General features: G+C 35.6%; 2 protein-coding genes across 2 annotated transcripts; both read right to left on the reverse strand.

The window, feature by feature from the left end:
- Positions 1 to 3,405: 3,405 nt before the first annotated feature.
- LOC308646135 (protein FAM220A-like) lies at positions 3,406 to 4,934 on the reverse strand. Its single transcript, XM_081288770.1, has one exon. The coding sequence runs from the start codon at positions 4,833 to 4,835 to the stop codon at positions 4,038 to 4,040; it is 798 nt and encodes a 265-aa protein (XP_081144896.1). The 5' UTR covers positions 4,836 to 4,934; the 3' UTR covers positions 3,406 to 4,037.
- On the reverse strand, positions 4,897 to 5,179 carry LOC308646136 (small integral membrane protein 10-like protein 3; the record flags this gene model as incomplete). Its single annotated transcript, XM_081288771.1, has 1 exon — positions 4,897 to 5,179. The coding sequence occupies exon 1, from the start codon at positions 5,104 to 5,106 to the stop codon at positions 4,897 to 4,899; it is 210 nt and encodes a 69-aa protein (XP_081144897.1). The 5' UTR covers positions 5,107 to 5,179.
- Between the last annotated feature and the right edge of the window lie 14,152 nt (positions 5,180 to 19,331).

Here is a 19,331-nt window from a genome sequence, read left to right on the forward strand (position 1 = left end):
ATGTATTGTTAGTGCGAGAGTTCAAACCCTGGGCCTTGTATATGCCGGGCATCTGGTCTTCCACTGAGCTACACCCCAGCTACCTTTCAAATTTCAAAACATATATGAACAAAATTATTCTACTGGTTTTTTTCTTTGCATATGCAAACTGACTGTACACAACTCTCAAATCTGGCATCTCTAAAGCACATCATCCTCATCCTCCATAGCACAGCATAGTGATCACTGGGTGCCTCCTACTGATTGCCTTTTATGAAATAGGTGTTGACCGAGATGCTTGGGATATAGTAATAAGAAGAACAGTCATGGGATCTACCCTCTAAGAGTTTATACTCTAGGAGAGGATTCAGATGATTAAAACAATAATCAAAGTAGTATCAGGAACACTCGATTTGATAGAGAGTGGATGCTATAAAGACAAGTAACCTGAACCTAGAGATAAGAGTGGGGTGCAGTCAGTCACTTCAGGAGGGTTTGTAGTAGTGTGTGTGGGGGCGGCACTGGTGCTGTGGAGTGGGGTTATTAACAGAGCAAATTAAGAAGGGGAACATAATATCATGGAGAATCAAAAGGGCTTGCCAAAGATAAGAGAATTAAAAAGAGCATTTAAAGACCTGCCAGGAAAGTGAGCAATAACTCAATTAAAGAAGTGGAACCTGAGCAGTGTGCATAAAGGTCATTGTTGGATACAAATAGGTAGAGGAATTCCTAACCAAGATGATAGAATATACAAGCATATTATGTTTTCCTTCCACTTCCTTTAAAAAAAAAAAAACTTCTGATGATCAGATAGTAACAATAATAATTGATAAAACTGCAAAAAAAAAAAAGAAAGTATATTATTTGGCATTCTAAAAAAAGTAGATTATTCATTCTTATTATTTTATAAGCATTATAAATAGTGATTAAATGCCCTCTTAGTCAAACGCATAAAATAATTTCTTTCAAAAATAATTTCTACCTCATTAATGTTCTATGACCCCTTATTATTGTTTTTATTATAAACAGCATGGTGGGCACATTGCAAATGGCAATAAAGCAGAACTCTTTAATCCGAATTATAAAGTATGTAGTAACAATTTATGTAACTATTTAGATTAATGTTAAGTCTTTTATGGGATGACTCAGCAAATCTCAGTCTACTAAAACTGAGAGATTCAAGGACATCTTTTTAAACACAATTTACTATTGAAAAAAAAAATGTATTGATACTTTATTCTAAAAATTACTGCTTTTATTCTCTTGCAAATATGGCAAAGTTCACTTTGGTTATTGCTGTAATAGAAATCTTATTTCTTGTTATCAAATTATATAAATAAAGGAACTTTCTACTTCTCTAAAAGAGAAAAAAAAACTGCTATGGACCAGGCATAATGATACTTTGCACAGACACAAGATTATATGTTTAAAAACTATGAAATCCTTCAGTTTACTTCAAGCTCAATATCAGAGAAGTAGCTTGCTATCTCCAGCTACATATAGAATGAGTACATTTATTTGCAGTCAGTTCCTCTAGTTTATAGCAATGCTTTCCATTGTTTTGCTTTGATCTGAAGAGTTTTATCAACATTATTAAGCTTATCATATGTGATAAGAGCAAAAGCACTGAGTAATGTAAGTTTTGGTAAGATAAACTACAATATTATGATGGAAACAGAAATAGAACTTGGATTTCTTTTTACATTAAACTTTTTTTTTTAATTTTGAGATAAAAGTAGAATTTCATGTGGTTGTAAAAAATAATACAGAGCAATCTTTCCCACCTTTTATCCAGTCCTCCACCAAGGGCAACATATTGCAAAGCTATAGTAAAAAGACATCAAAACCCAGAAATTAGCATTGATAATACCAAGCAGTGCTGAACTCCATGTTAATAGCATAGTTAGTTTTTAAGAAAATGCCAATCTTTTTTTTCCCAAAGTTGTTGTAATATCTTAGCTTGTTACCATCAATATTCAAGTGATCTACATTCTTTGTATCATTACTAGTATTTTTGTATGATATATTACATATACATATTAATATGTATATATTTGTAATCATTCTATTATATTTAACAATAATCTTGTGATTTTAATTGGCATTTCCAAATAGTGCTGACATTTTTTTCATGTACTTATTTGCCATCTGTATATCCTCCTAGGTGAAATGTCTCTTTCTGTGTAACTCCCTACCCCATTTTCTAAATGGATTATCATTATTATTTACTGTTTAAAAGTACATAATATAACCTTGATACCAGTCATTTATCAGTTTTCAGATACTTTCTCCCAGTCTGAAATTTGTTTATCCATTCTCTTTACAAGGTGTTTCCAAAAGCATAAGTTTAATTTTAGTGAAGCCAAATTTATCATTTTTTTTCACTTTATAAAAGTACACAAGGAAAAGTTTCATGAAAGAGATCTAATTTATATTCCACTATTCCAAAATAAGACTACATCATTTTAATGATATTATGAAATAGATAAGAAAAATATGAAATTAAAATTTGAAAAAGAAGTACATAATTGCAGTAGTAGACTTCAGAAAAATATTGGGCACAGTGGGTGAAAAAAAAATCACTTCAGACCTAAAGACTAAACCAGACATAAACTGAAATGAAGACAAATTCAAATAAATCGATACTAATATCTTCCTAGAAAAATGTTAACCAGGAACTTTTCCATAATGAAGTGAAGAGAGATTGAAATAATTCAAGAGAAAGTAAATAATGTTTAATATAGGCAAAGAAAATACAACATACGGGCAATAGGAGTCCCATACTGCTTAAGGAATAAATAGAACTAAATAAATACTTTAACTTATAATTCAAGTACAATATCCCTGGAATACAGGAAAAATATTTGAAACTACTAAAAAAATTCATATTGTTGAGAATATTTATCTGGAATGAATAACAAGATAATTTGAGCAAAATTACCAGAATGTAAAAAATAAAATGATTTGAGCATATAGATGAAAATAATCAAATCACTTACATGAGATATAAAATTACATTAGTGTTGATTTTTATAAATCAATGCATATTCCAGATAAAAATGACATATATTATTCAAAACATGTAAAGAAAAGGTAACCCCTACTTTTTTTTACACACGTCAAATAAGACATTTATTATGCTAAAGAACAGATTTTATTCTGCATTTTCCCTAAACACTAAAATAGCACATGGCATAGTAATTTAGCACACAATATAAATTGATATATGCAATCAGTTATCCCCCAAATAGCTGTTTTAAGTCTCACTTTGGGAGTCCTTAAAAACTTACACTTTTAAATGACCTTTATTAACAAAATTATCAATGAACAACAAAAGGAGTCACTTCAGAAAAATCTTAAAAGACATCAACTCTTAGGACTTTTGTAAAGGAGGTTCTTGATTTGCCTCTCTACATCTAAGCCAGAGCAGAGAAGCTCAAGTTCCTTTTTACTTAGGGTAACACTGCTAGGGTTCCTAGTTTGAGATGATTAAATTTAATATTGCAACTTTCACCATAGGGCCTCCATTTAAACAGCATTTCAAGTGGAAGGAGTATGAGAAAAGAAGTCAGATTTTGCTGCAGACTAAAATTATTCTATGAGATGCAGAAATGGCAACAGCTCGCCATGAGCTTAGCAAGGTTTAATAAAAATACAGTAGGTAGACTTTACAAATATTCACTTCCAGGAGGTGATCAGAGACGAGTTGAGGAGACAAGATGATGTCTGGGACAATAGCCCTCTAAAATGGATAGAGATCTTGAGATACATAAAGAATTTCATGTTAAATCACCATGTGCTTATCTGATATTAAACTGGATATATCAATAATCACCTGAAAGGGTTTTACCAATTCTGAGTGTCTTTTAAGCACAATTTAAAACATGCTAAAAATTCCTTCTGCATTGATCAGTTTTTGGTGAGTGAACTTGACTTCCTCTGTCTGGTCAAAGCAGGATCTGTGCAGCTAAGCTGTCTGCATCCAGACTTAATGGGAAAGAAATCATTCTAGGACAACTTCTAAAATTAATCTACTATTTTATTGTTCTGCTTGTACCTTAACTATGGCATAAGGGATTTGCTAATTGAAAAGGCTGTAGAGCCAGTAACCCCAGTGAGATCTCCAGACCATTTGAGGTACTTTTTACACATGAAAGCATTTTCTTATACTCTGTTGTTTGCTCTGAAAACATGGGCTTTAAATGGTCAAGGAAAACACATCTTGTCTTGTCCTCTAGAAGTACTTCAGGACAGGAGTGCAGTGTTGCAAGCAGCACAGAACGCAGGCGAGACAGTTCTGACTCAGAGCCTAGTCCCTCGTGAAGAGCACTTGGTGGTTCACCCTTAAAAACTACCATTTCCCACAGTTTCGGATGGACTGGCTGTCCTGACACCCAGGGCTCTCCTTTGGGGCACTGTCCTCTCTGGCTGTCCATGGCTCTGGGCCCGCTTCTTAGCCAGTCCCTCCCCAGAGCGTCCCCAACACCGAGGAACACCCCAGCAAGATACTCTTCTGCAGGAGCAGAGAACAGACCCATGGCCTTGGTTGGAGCAACTACGGGAGCTAAATTTCTTCCCATTGATTTCTTCAAATATGGAAGCTCTTTGTTGCCATTGTGAAGCAACAGATCAGTGTCACTCAGATCGTTTTTCATTTCCAATGATAACAACTCATTCTGTGAATTTCCATTTACATCAACTGCAGACTTATCCATCCAGAAAGGTATATCTGCTGGGCAAGGGCTCTCCTTCTGTGTTCTTTTCTTAAGGCTACATAATTGTTTGTACCAGTCATCTCCTCCCTCCCCCTTTGCTTCTATCAGGCAGGTGCCAAGGGTCCCTCCTCCATCCCTCATGTTTTGTATTCTTTGATGCAGTGAGCCTGGGGTAACACCTTTGTCAATCAGGGGAGGGCCTTCAGTGGATCTCAAAATGAACCTGCAGGTGCACCTTAAGCATCATGGAAGCCACGATGTAGAGGTAGGGGAAGTTGATACGCAGCCGCCAGGCCAGGTCGAAGAAGAAGATAAGCAGTGTGCGGGTCAGCCCCTTGCAGAAGACCCCATAGGAGCGGGCGGCGGCCCAGCGCGAGAGGCGGACAGGCAGGCCCGACAGAGCCACCGCCATATAGAGACCCGCGCTCCCACTGCCCGCCGCCCGCTGTCCCTCTCCGCGCCTCGTCGTCCCAGGCCTTCGCCCCAGCTGCTGGCCTGCGCGCGGCGCGCTCAGGGAGCGAGGGTAATCCCTACTTTTTTTAAAAAAATTTGCTCAGGAAAATCAGCTATTTTTTAAAAAAATTAAGTTTTAATTTGTTATATATGACAACAGAATGCATTACAATTAGTATTAACACATATAGAGCACAATTTTCATATCTCTGATTGTACACAAAATACAGTCACATTCTTCATGTCTTCATACATGTATTAGGGTAATGATGACCACCTCATTCCACCATCTTTCCTACCCTTATACCCCTTCTCTTCGCCTCCCTCCCCTTTACCTTTTGCCCTATCTATAGTTCATTTAATCTTCCCATTTGCCCCCAACCCCCTGGAGTATATTATGTATCAGCATTCTTGGAGAAATCATTCACCATTTGATTATTTGGGATTGGCTAATTTCACTTAGCATTATACTCTCCAGCTCAATGCATTTACCTGCAAATGACACAATTTTATTCTCATTTAATAATGAATAATATTCCATTGTGTATATATACACATTTTCTTTATCCATTCATTGAGGTTGATTCAACAGTTTAGCTATTGTGAATTGTGCTGCTTTAAACATTGATGTGGCTGTGTTCATGTAGTATGCTGTTTTTAAGTCCTTTGGGTATAGACCCAGGAGTGAGATAGCAGGGTCACATGGTGGTTTCATTCCCAGTTTTCCAAGGATTCTCCATACTGCTTTCCATCTTGGCTGCACCAATTTGTAGTCCTACCAGTAGTGTATGAGTGTACATTTTTCCCTACATTCTCGCCAACAATTATTGTTGTTTGTATTCTTAATAGCTGCCATTCTGACTGGAGTGAGATGAAATCTTAAGAGTAGTTTTGATTTGAATTTCTATAATTGCTAGAGATGTTGAACAGTTTTTCATATATTTGTTGATTGATTGTATATATTCTTCTTAGAAGTGTTTGTTCAGTTCCTTGGCCCATTTATTGATTGGGTTATTTATTTTTTTGGTGTGAAATTTTTTGAGTTCTTTATATATGCTAGAGTTTAGTGCATTATCTGACATACATGTGGTAAGAATTTGTTCCCAGTTAGTAGGCTCTCTATTCACCTCACTGATTGTTTCTATTGCTGAGAAGAAGCTTTTTAGTTTGAATACATCTCATTTAATGATTCCTGATATTTATTCTTGCACTATAGAAGTCTTATTAAGGAAGTTGGGGCCTAATCTGACATGATGAAGATTTGAGCCTTCTTTGTCTTCTAATAGACAGAATGTCTCTGCTTTAATTCCTAGGTCTTTGATCCACTTTGAGGAGAATTGTGTGCATGGTGGGAGATAGAGGTTTAATTTCATTTTGTTGTAAATGGATTTCCAATTCTCCCAGCACCATTTGTTGAAGAGGCCATCTTTTCTCCAATGTCTGTTTTTGGCACCTTTATCAAATATAAGATAACTGTAATTATGTGGGCTAGTCTCTATATCCTCTATTCTGTACCATTGGTCCACAAGTCTATTTTGGTGCCAATGCCATGCTGTTTTTGTTACTATTGCTCTGTAATATGGTTTAAGCCTGGTATAGTAATGCCACATGCTTCACTCTTCTTGCTAAGGATTGCTTTAGCTATTCTGGGTCTCTTATTTTTTCAGATGAATTTCATGACTGCTTTTTCTATTTCTATGAGGAATATCATTGGGATTTTGATTGGAATTGTATTAAAATCTGTATAGTTCTTTTGGTAGTATACTCATTTTGGCAATATTAATTCTACCTATCCAAGAACAAAATAGATCTTTCCATCTTCTAAGGTCTTCTTTGATTTTTTTTTTTTTTAGCATTCTGTAGTTTTCATTGTAAAGGACTTTCACCTCTTTCATCAAGTTGATTATCAAGTATTTTTTTGAAGCTATTATAAATGGAGTAGTTTTCCTTGTTTCCCTTTCAGAGTATTTATCACTTATATATAGAAATGCTTTTGATTTATGGGTGTTGATTTTGTATGCTGCTAATTTGCTGAATTCATTTCCTAGTTCTAGAAGTTTTCTGTTGGAACTTTTTGGGCCCTCTAGGTATAAAATCTTATTTTTGGCAAATAGTGCTAATTTGAGTTCTTCTTTACCTATCCATATCCCTTTAATTTCTTTTGTCTGTCTAATTGCTCTGGCCAGTGTTTCAAGAACTATATTAAATAAAAGTGGTGAAAGGGGTCATCCCTGTTTTGTTCCACTTTTTATAGGCAATGGTTTTAATTTTTCTCCATTTAGAATGCTGTTGGCCTAGGGCTTAGTATAGATAGCCTTTGTGATGTTGAGATATGTTCCTGTTATCTCTAGTTTTTCTAGTGTTTTGAACATGAAGGAGTGCTGTATTTTGTTGAATGCTTTTTCTGTGTCTATTGAGATGATCTTATCTTTAAGATAAGATCTTATCTTTAAGTCTATTGATGTGATGAATTACATTTATTGAATTCCATATGTTGAACCAACCTTGCATCCCTGGGATGAACCCCACTTGATCATGGTGCACTATCCTTTTGATCCATTTTTGTTCAATTTGCCAGAATTGTATTGAGAATTTTTGCATCTATGTTCATTAGAGATATTGGTCTGAAGTTTCCTTTTTTTTTTTTTTTTTGATGTGTCTTTGCCTAGTTTTGGAATCATGGTGATGTTGGTTTCAGAAAGTTTGGAAGTGCTCCCTCTTTTCCTGTTTTCTGAAATAAAATGAAGAGTATTGGTATTAGTTCTTCTTTATAGCTCTTATACACATGCTCGGCTGTGTATCCTTCTGGTCCTGGGCTTTTCTTGGTTGGTAGCTTTCTCATGATGTCTATTTCATTGCTTGAAGTTGATCTGTTTAAATTGTGTATATCATCCTGATTCAATTTTGGCATATCATATAGAGATTTGTCAATGCCTTTGACATTTTCTATTTTATTAGAGTACAAGTTTTTAAAGTAATTTCTAATTATCTTCTGTATTTCTATAATGTCTGTCATGATATTTCCTTTTTCATCATGTATGTTAGTAATTTGAGTTTTCTCTCTTCTTCTCTTTGTTGGCATGGATAGGGTTGGTCAATTTTATTTAATTTTTCAAAGAACCAACTTTTTTTTCAATTGTTTCTTTTGTTTCAATTTTATTTGTTTCAGCTCTGATTTTAATTACTTCCTGTCTTCTACTGATTTGGGTATTGATTTGTTTTTTTTTTTTCTTTTTCTGGGGCTTTGAAATGTAATGTTAAGTCATTTATTTGTTGACTATTTTCTTTTTTAAGGAATGAACACCATGCAATGAACTTTCCTCTTAGAACTGCCTTCATAGTGTCCGAGAGATTTCGATATGTTGTATCTGTGATCTCATTGATCTCTATATTTTTTTAATCTCCTCCTTGAATTCCTCTGCAATCCATTGTTCATTCAGTAGCATATTATTTAACTACTCTAAAATTTGGAGTAGCTTTTATTTCTGTTTTATCATTGGTTTTTAATTTCATTCCATTATGATCTGATAGAATGTAGGTAGTATCTCTACCTTTTTAAATTTGCTAAGAATTGCTTTGTGGCATAATATATGGTCTATTTTAGAGAAGGATCCATATGCTGCTGAGACGAAAGTGTATTCTCTCGTTGAAGGATGAAATATTCTATATATGTCAGTTAAGTCTAAGTTATTGATTGTATTATTGAGTTCTCTAGTTTCTTTGTTCAGCTTTTGTTTGGAAGATCTATCTAGTGATTTAAGAAGTGTGTTAAAGTCACCTAAAATTATTGTGTTGTGGTCTATTTGACTCTTGAAGTTGAGAAGAGTTTGTTTGATGAATGTAGATGCTCCATTGTTTGGGGCATATATATTTATAAGTGTTAAGTGTTGTTAGTATATGGTTCCCTTGAGCAATATGTAATGTCCTTCTTTATCCTTTTTGATTGACTTTAGCTTGAAGTCTAATTCATTGGATATGAGGATGGAAACACCTGCTTGCTTCTGCAGTCCATGTGAGTGGTATGATTTCCCCCAATCCTTCACCTTAAGTCTGTCGATGTCTTTTCCTCTGAGATGAGTCTCTTGAAGGCAGCATATTGTTGGGTCTTTTCCTTTTGTTTGTTTGTTTGTTTTGATCCAATCTGCTAGTCTATGTATTTTAACTGGTGAGTTTAGGCCATTAACATTCAGGGTTATTATTGAGACATAATTTGTATTCCCTGCCATTTTTGTTTATTTTTGGAATTTAATGTGACTTGGTTTCCCCTCTGAAATAGATTTTCCTTTAGTGTAATACCTCCCTCTGCTGATTTTTATCACTGTTTTTCATTTCCTGTTCATGTAATATTTTGCTGAGGATGTTCTGTAGTCTAGGCTTTCTAGTTGTAAATTCTTTTAACTTCTGTTTATCATGGGAAGCTTTTATTTAATCATCAAATCTAAAGCTTAATTTTGCTGAATATAAGATTCTTGGTTGGCATCCATTTTCTTTCAGAGCTTGGTATATGTTGTTCCATGATCTCCAGGATTTGAGAGTCCGTGTTGAAAAATCTACTGAGATACAAATTGGTTTTCTCTTATATGTGATATTATTCCTCTCTCTTGCAGCTTTTAAGATTCTATCCTATTCTGAATGCTAGGCATTTTCATTACAATGTTCCACGGTGTAGATCTGTTGAGATTTTGTACATTTGGTGTGCTATAAGCTTCTTGTATTTGGTTTTCCAATTCGTTCTTCATGCTTGGGAAATTTTTTGATATTATCTCATTGAACAGACTGTGAATTCCTTTGGTTTGAAACTCTGTGCCTTCCTCTATCCCAGTAAATCTTATATTTGGTTCTTTGATGCTCTTCCATAATTCTTGGACATTCTGCTCATGGTTTGTAACTCTCTTCACCTATGATCAACTTTATTTTCCAGATTGTATACTTTGTCTTCATTATCTGACATTCTTTCTTCCAGGTGGTCTACTCTGTTAGTTATGCTTTCTACTGAGTTTTTTAATTTAATTTATTGTATCATTCATTTCAAGGATTTCTGACTTTTTTTTTCAGAGTCTCTATCACGTTCTTTAAGTAATCCTTTGCTACCTGTATTTGCTCTCTTACTTCTTTGTTGGAGTGATAAATTTTTGCTGTGTTTGCTCATTTAGTTCATTATTTAATTCACTGATCATTTAAATTATAAATATTCTGAACTCCTTCTCTGACATTTCATCAAATTCGCTGTCTATGGGTTCTGTTATTGTAGTTTCCTGGTTTGTTTTCGACACCTTCCTCCCTAGTTTTTTCATGTTGTCTATATGTCTTCCTTTCTTGCAGCATGGATCTGAGATATTACAGTTTCTACACTATATTCTTGTAGTACCCTTGCAGATTGTCTGTAACGCATCTTGATGTTGGTCCTCCAGACCCTGCTGGTGTCCCTCAATGTATGCCACTGCAACTAAAGTGGTGGCAGCAATAGCCAAGGTAACTCGAGATAATAACCCAAGATGGATGCAATGTCTTAAAGAGATAGGGCTAAAAAGGTGGGCCTTACACTGTCTTTGGGATACCTGCTCTGAGATGCAGCTCCTTCTAGGTTCTGTCTGGTGTTGAAAGGTAGAGCCTACAGCATGGGGAAGGCCATGGTGACATCTGCAGTTTCCCAAGATGGAAGTGGGTTAGGCTTGGGCTCCCAGGTAGGGTGGGGGGTGTTGAACTAGAAACTACCCTGGGCCTGTGTCCTGCGTATGTTGGTGTGGATGGATCTGGGCACGTCCTGAGCTCCTGTGGTGGTCTGCTGATCAGAAGATGTGATCCTGTGCTGGGGTCTGAGCTCTGGTGGGTGTCTGCCATTGGCAGGATGGATCTGAGCCTACTGTGAGCCTGGTCCCCTGCAGGTTGGTGTGGGCTGGAAAATTAGCTTTTACATATAAAGAATATGAACAAACATTTATTAACATAAGAATTAGAAAATACTGTTATTATGAGACTTTCCTAATGAATTTAGTAGAAAGTGAGCCGACACACAGAATTTATAGACTAAAAGACATTTTTAAGTTATCTAGGTTATCTAAAATGTCTAGAGACTCATTGACAGGATTGGTGGTAAAAAAAATACAGTTATTTGATAACCATTACTATACATTAATCAAAAAGCAGAAAATGTAGTATGCAATGAACTTGTTTCAATATTATAGGACCACTATAGTTAAAAAAAAAAAAAACTGGGCAAAAACAAAGAGAGTCTACCCAAGTTGGCAATATTTGCATTATAATGCTGAGAGAAATATGTGCACAATATATTATAAAATAAATGAGTATATATGACAAATTCTAATTCCATATTTCCTGCACCCTTGAATGCCAGAATTCTAGATATGAGATCATGACAGAGATGTAATAGAGAAGATAGTTTACATAAAAACCCTGTAGTGCTGAATTGGCATTGGAATGCACAGCATGAATTAATGAGATTTATTTTCTATATCTCTCTTATCTAGCTAGCTACCTACCTATCTAGTTTGCTTGCCTAGTTATGTCTGCATAAAATCAGTGGTCATCCCAGTAGCACTCTAATACCTGGATCATAAATTGAAATACCTTTTCCCAGTGTATTTGTCTTCTAGGTTGCCATAACACTCCACCATGGTGGCTTAGACCAAAGAAATGCATTTCTTTTACAATTCTGCAGGAAGAAAGTCCCAGAACAAAGTACCAGGTAATTTGGTTTCTGGTGAAGGCTCACTTCTTTGCTTGAAGAAACTCTCACAGTTTCCCTGTAGGGCCTTTCAGAAAAACAAAGACTCTGCTGTTTCCTCCTCTTCTCTGATGGATACTAATCCTATGGTATCAGGACCCCAGCATTATGACCCAATTTAAAATTAGTTCACTCCTTAGTGGTTCTATCTCCAAATGCAATTATGTTGGGATAAGGGTTCCACATATGAAGTTTGTGTGGACATAATTCAGTATACAACAAAACTACTACCCCCCCAAAAATGTTGGATGAACCCACACTGGGATGGGAAATATTAAATACAATCCTTAAAAATTTGTCATACCAAATAGCATGGAAATTATCAAAGATCATTAATTATTAGTAGAATTGTGACAAAGGGACTTGAGGACCATTTTTTTCATGTTTTATTGGCACATTGTAATTATATATAATAGTGGGATTCATAATACCATATTCATATGTACTCATAACAATTTGATCAATCTCATTCCCCAGTATCTTCATGAGCTAATGTTAAGAAGCTTCCATTGTCAAAGATGTGGAAATTCAATCATCATAAAAGGTAATAATTACAACAGACTGAAACCTATCAAATATTTTTAAATATATTGTTTCATATTTATATTAAAACCAAAATAATTGGTCACTTTAAGAGAATGGTAAAAACATACTATCAAATAGTTAAAAAATAAAATATTTATTCTTTCAATATGAATGATTCTACTACATGTGTAAAAAAGAAGAACACCTCTTTTAAAAGTATTCTAGATAATACAGAAAAAGAAATAAAAGGATTATAATAGCTCACCTCTTGCAATTCCCCAATCAATGAATAGATCTAGGCATCAAGCATTTGTGATTGGTAACTTTGCAAAAAGACAATCAAACTCTGAATGTCCTTTATCAAAAGTACAAAGTCACATTTTTTCTTTTGCCAAAGGGATCAAACTTGAGTCTCATCAAGGCTCTGAATCCCTCTGCCAATTGATTTTGAGGGAATTTAGAGGACATGGGAGCATGAGCACTGCACCGTGATGTGTAATCTACAAAATCCAGGCTGTGGGAACCTCTGTTACTGCACTAACTATGTCACTTAAGAAAAGACACACAGAATTTATAGACTAAAAGACATTTTTAAGTTGCCTAGGTTAAATTGGAATTAAATTACAGTCTACAGGATGCCTCCTCGCATGATAAAACTAGAAATGAATGCAAAGGTATGATTCTTAGCAGTCAGAAGGGATATTGGTAGTGTGTTAGAACAGAAACCCAAATTGGAATAGGATGCTCAGAGGATTCTGGTGTGGCTAACCAAGTTCTATTTCTTGACCAGGATTAAAATTAGAAGAGTATTGATCTTAAATAATTTATAAGGTTATAGGCTTATTTCATGGGGTTTTCTCTATTACATTTGTTATTATGATGATAATAATGGTCAGTATTTTTACTTATTTATTTATTGCATAAAAGGAAGATGATGTTATTTAATAGAGTGGAATTTACCAAGTGTGTATATGGCCACAAGGTCATAGTGCAACTCAGGATGTTTTAGAATGTTATTCTTGTCATCTATTTCCTTTAAAAATCTCTGTTTCCTCATCTTCACTATATTGCAATCCTAGAGTGCAACAATGATTAGAGGAGATAAATTCTGTCAAACACCAGCATGGTGTTTGACATTGGAGAAGAACTCGTTGAACTGTAGCTGTTACCATCAACTCTGTGGTGCAACTCAGGGGCAGGGGAGATCCTAGGTTTGGAAGAAAGCAAATAATTACAGTGGAAGCAAGGATTGAGGAAAATAGGAAAATTGAGCCAGAGCATAAATTATCAATGAGAAAAAGGAACATGAAAAATAGATCCAGAGAATAAAATGAGGGAGACAGCAAGGATGCTGGAGTGTTGGAGGCTGGTATTGCACATGATGATGCATTAGAAGATTTTTCCTTGGAACACTCTCGGGAGTGTTGTAAAAGGAAGAATCTTGAGGGTTCCCAGGAGAGACTTTATCTACATAACTATATCTCTTGCAGCTGACCCTCATACATATTCTTTGGTTCCCTCAGGCTGCAGAGGTAGCAATGACAAAATAAATCCACTAGATCTGATGTTTTCCAAGAAAAGAGATGTTGTATGCCTCAAGCTCTTGGCCAAATTAATCTCTACCCTTTTGTAGACTATATGCAGTGTTCTTTTCAGTACTATATATTCTTTTGGGATAACTAGTCTTTAATGAGTTGGATTAATTATGCATTTAAGTATAAAAAGTATGCATCACAGGGAAGGCAGACAGATTCCCCAATTCCCTCACTCAAGTGAATATTAGTCATCTTGTCATAATCTAATGATTTACTATTCGAGGGTTTTTTAAATTCTTATTAAGAAAAATGATATTTAACAACTCTTATAATTATAGTTGAATCAGCTATGAACAATTTTTGGAAGTAAAACCTAGGTAAAGTTTAGCCTCTCTTTAAACACTTTAGTTTATGGAATCCTCCAGAAGGACAATGGATTTCTTTGGTTTAAATATCCTCATTTCAGAAGCACTGTGCTCAAGGTCAAACCAGCAATTTGCTCTAGTTTAACATGGGTGACTGTGGAGATGAACAGATTTGACATATTTAAATAAAACATTCTGATAGCATGTTCTGGCCTCATAGGCCTCCGGCAGCGTACATTGTATTTGTTAGACACCATGGCTTAATTACTCTCATAAATGAATTATACCAATTTCAATTTAAAACCATAAGTGTTACAGTTGAACTAGGGTCAAATTAAACTTTCTGTCAATTATGCAGATTACTTAAGCAATTATGTAAATTGTTAATAAATTCTTAAGTGATGTGGGATTTTTTCTTGAGAAAATATCTGTTTTATGCTATTGCCTCAAATACTTAGAGAACATAGGAACTCAGGATAAATGAAACCTTGCTCTAAATGTGTCCAAGGAGTTCTCTTGGGACCATTTGTTGTGACTAGGCCTTCTCATCAAGTAGGGCTGGAAAATAGCATGCTTTATAGTCAAGACCTCAGTTTTGCAGGGTGAAAATGCACATTCTTCAGTGTTTGCAAGAGAACAGTAGAGTTCCAAACATCAAGATGGGAAAGAAATAATTGGGTGTTTTTTAAAAAGCAGATACACTCTAGTCACTTATTATTCTTTTACAATTCTGTGCAGCTAATGCACCCCCCGACACACACACACACACACACACACACACACCACACACACACACCACACACACACACACACACACACACACACACACACACACACACTTTGCCTGTTCTGAGGGCAGAACTTGCTCACTGTGTACCTGCCCTTTATATGACATTACATAGTGATACTATGACAAGCCTGCAAGATCAGGGAATAAAAACACCACTGATCCTCTCTCTTAGATTGTGTTCATTACAATTTTCATGAATCTGCTTCTATTTTCCCTAACATCATAGGTCTCACATCTCAACTTGTAGGGCTACCCTTAAGCAAACCTACTTATCCAAACAAGAAAAGAAATTATTTTACTGAAGAAAAAAAAAGAAGAAAAGAAAGAAAAACAACAAACCTTAGATAGAAAAGCCAACTCCCTCACATCATTTTCAGTATCCAGGTTATAAAAGGCAGCAAACATTTCCAAGAATTGACATATTGGAATCCTCCAGGGAGCATATATTCACTCTTGTCTTTAAAATGCTCAAAGGCGAGTATTTGTTGATTCGCTTTTTATGTCTGTGTTTCTTCTAATGTAAAGTGAAAAACTACTCTCTAGAATGATGGGGCCTCTTTTAGACACATGGATGTATGCTGTGGTAGTACATTGGCTCACTCACACAGCAAAGTAAAAAAGGCTAAAGAGTTTACAGGTGCTGAGATTTAATAACTCCAGGTAAGTCAAGATGAGCAGCCAATAGCCAGTCTCTGGGAGTCCTGAAACCTGTTCTGATGTCATAGCATTTTTTGGTATATTCTGGCAGTCTCAGCATTCTCTTGACTCCTTGAAATTGTTTCTTCTATCTCTTTAAGAAGCCACCCATGTACACAGACATCTTTATAAGGAATCAGAAAGGATGATATGACAACCTAACAGATATCTATGGGTGAAAAACTCTGTCCCATGCTTCTGTCTTCAGATTTATCTGTGAGTCTAACAGTTGCTATAATTGGATTTTTAAGCTTGTCACCTTTCACATAATTATGTTTGCTTTCCCAAGTACCTTAATGGAAGAGGTTTGCATGTCTCCGAACAGAAATGACAAAGTTGTCCTGGGTTTGGAAGAGGATGCTCACTGTTGTACAACTCAACTATGACAAAGCGTGTTTGAATCCATTTGAGACATTCCAAAGTTCACCTGTGACTAATTGAAACCCTAATAAAGACAAAACCGCTGACCTTGATCCTCTGGGTCCCCTATCTTGTGTAAATTAACATTTGAACATGAGTTATGAAATGGGTGACATATCAAAAGGAAAGCACCTGATATGGTAAAATATGCATATTGATGAGAAGAATGAGAGAATTCAATGAATGCTAAATTATGGGTCTTCAGAGGGCTGCCTTTGTTAAAATCTACATGTCACTATCTGTAAACTCCAGAGTATTCAACAGAAAGCACAGGGGCAAGTGTACCTGGCAAACCTTCCTTTTCTTTTCTCTTTTTATAAATTCTTTGTGATGCAGAGGAAAGACTTTATAAAATAGTAGATGAAAAGACGCCTTTCAAATTGTGCTTGCTTTGTGATGACTGCTTCCTGGATCTTCTGCATACTTAAAAGTCATCACCACCTTGAGTCAATTGCTTGCTTTCAAAAATACATTGCGCCCTCCCCAGTTCTGACACTGAGCTACCAGACCTGCATTTTGAAATGTCTTATTGTCATCACCATAAGCATTTCTGCAAAGGCAAGCAAAGCCAAACAAAGCTCCAAAATTTTTCTTTTAATCCGCCCAACAACAATGCATAGTGGGTACCCTCCATGGCCCCGGTTTCAGGGCTACATATGACTGTAGACAGAAAGCTATTTCAAGCATTGAAAACAGCCTTATTACCCTGCCATTTTTGCACAGGTTTTTTTTTCTTTCCTTCCCTGTGACATTAGAGAGTCCGAAGTGACATACATTTTTTATAGCTTCATAAAGTCGTCTCCTGACCGGGTCACCCTTCTCATAACTAGGGAGCAGAACGCTTGAAAAAACCCATTCATCAACGTGAAAGCAGCCTCTGTCTGCGGGTTCCAATATGCACAGCCTGGCAAGATCCAGCTCAGTGCAAATGCTAACTTACTCCTTTGCTAATGCCAAATGACCCACTCACTTCTATCAGCACACCAAGGAGGACAAGAAGGGCACGGTGGCTGTCCACATCTGCAGGAGTACATCTCAAGACAGCCCAGCGCCAAACCTTCCTGCTAAATGTACTGAGCACATTCAAAAATTAGTTTTATATGTATACTAATTAAATATTCAATTAAACAAAGATAAAATTATGGAGGAAAATTTGTTCTTGCCTAATGGACTATAGCCCATTTATTACTTTTTCACAGATATACCATTAAAGTTCCTATGAAAACTGCTAGAATTGTTAGCCTCATTTTCATTTCTTCAAGTGTTTTCCCTCCATGCTTTATTTAGACATTCTGACATAGAAGGCCTACTGTGGGACAACAGGTGGAAAAAAAAAAGCAGGTAAGATGGGAAAAAAGGAGCAAACTGTTACCCCTTAAAAGTCTTGTGATGGACAGAAAGTTCTGCCATTAAAGCAGAGATCCAGCCAAGGGTACCTTTTCTGGGGAATTTAATGATATGATTGAGAAACATGCAGGTTTCAATGATTTGAAAACTATTAGGTCATGAGGTATTTCACTCTGCTAAAATAGAAGTCATCTGACAGGCACAATGAGCCTCCAGGTCAGAGCAATCAAAACATTCCCCTTCTTCCATCCCCATGCATGATACCCTGGGTTCCACTACTGAGCCTTTTGATTAGAGAAACCTTGATTAAGACTTGAGTTAAAAGCACAAATAAATAAAAGAGTAAAGTGACACTGCAGAAGTGTATTTTTACTTGGGATTATTGCTGCCATAGTATTGAATAGATTATATATATCCACGTATGTATTTACACGCAGCAATATACACATATGTACATATATGTAATACAAATATATATTTTATAAATATGATGGTAAATTTTATGTAGCCATAGCAAAAATAAAATCTATGTTTACACCAATAAATATCATTTGATAAACAGAAATAACTGGAATAAAATTCAGACAACAAAATAAAATGATCACAACTCAGTAGGCTGAGGCAGGAGAATTTCAAATTTGAGGCCAGTTTCTGCAACTTAGTAAGACCCTGTCTCAAGATAAAATAAAAAATAAAATGACTCAGGATGTAGCTCAGTGCTAAAGTGCCCCTGGGTTCAGTCCCTAGTACCAAAAATAAATGAATGAATTAAAAGCAATTTTCTGTTATGTTAAAAAGAATCACCACAATATTGAAAATTTATTTGCCTCTATCTTACCATGTTTTAGCAGGATTTCAGGTTGGCAGATCTGGAAAATAAGACTGTGACAATTGTTTTTCTTTAATCTCATAATGCATATCTCATATGAATCACCTACCCCAACCCCCTGCTGGGTGTCATTGTCAACACCTAGACAGAGTCTCCTTTGGGAATAAAATGGTGCCCTGTTTCTGTCATGGGGTCCCCTTCCAGGCTAAGCTCCATCATAGAAGACTGAAATCCTTCCACTTTCCAAAACCTAAGTCCACATGAACCTGACAATGGTGTGTTGAGTGGAAAAGCAAGACTATTACAAAATTCAACTCATTTGCCCATTATTTATTCTGAACAGGAGATACAAGGCTGCTGGGAACTTTTCTACATAAGTTCATAAATTTTCTTCCCATTAAAATTGAAAATATTCTGAAAATGCTTCCAAAACAGCTTTGGAGCCCTGAAAGGATTCATCTTTTTAAAGTGGCCGTCGACAACATATGAGTGTGTCTCTTATTTTTGAAATAGCAGATGGTGATACAATGACATCTCATTTGATTTTAAGACCCAATTATAAATTCAGGTATAAAATAAAATATTGGGATTAATAAAGATCACATCTGCAACCTTCCTCAGAGCCTTCAACTATAAATATGAACTACACAGTTCCTAAAGCCCAGCTCCCTCTCTTTTTCTCAGAAGACCTGATTATTTGCACATTGTCATTTGCTCAGCCCAAAAACCCTAGTTCACCAAGCAAGTTGCCTACTTGCTATTATCAGACATATCTGATAATAGTTTCAAGGGAGTTTCAAGGGAGTTAATGTCCTTTTAAAAAAATCATACTAAGAAAATGAAAAATTAAGACTTAGAATCATTCTTATTCAGCTTAATACAATGGGTGCAAGTCAATATTCCTCTGATAATATAATGCTTTTTATTCATTA

The sequence above is a fragment of the Spermophilus citellus genome, assembly GCF_964194105.1.
Source record: "Spermophilus citellus genome assembly, chromosome: 4".
NCBI classification, from domain to species: Eukaryota; Metazoa; Chordata; class Mammalia; order Rodentia; family Sciuridae; genus Spermophilus; species Spermophilus citellus.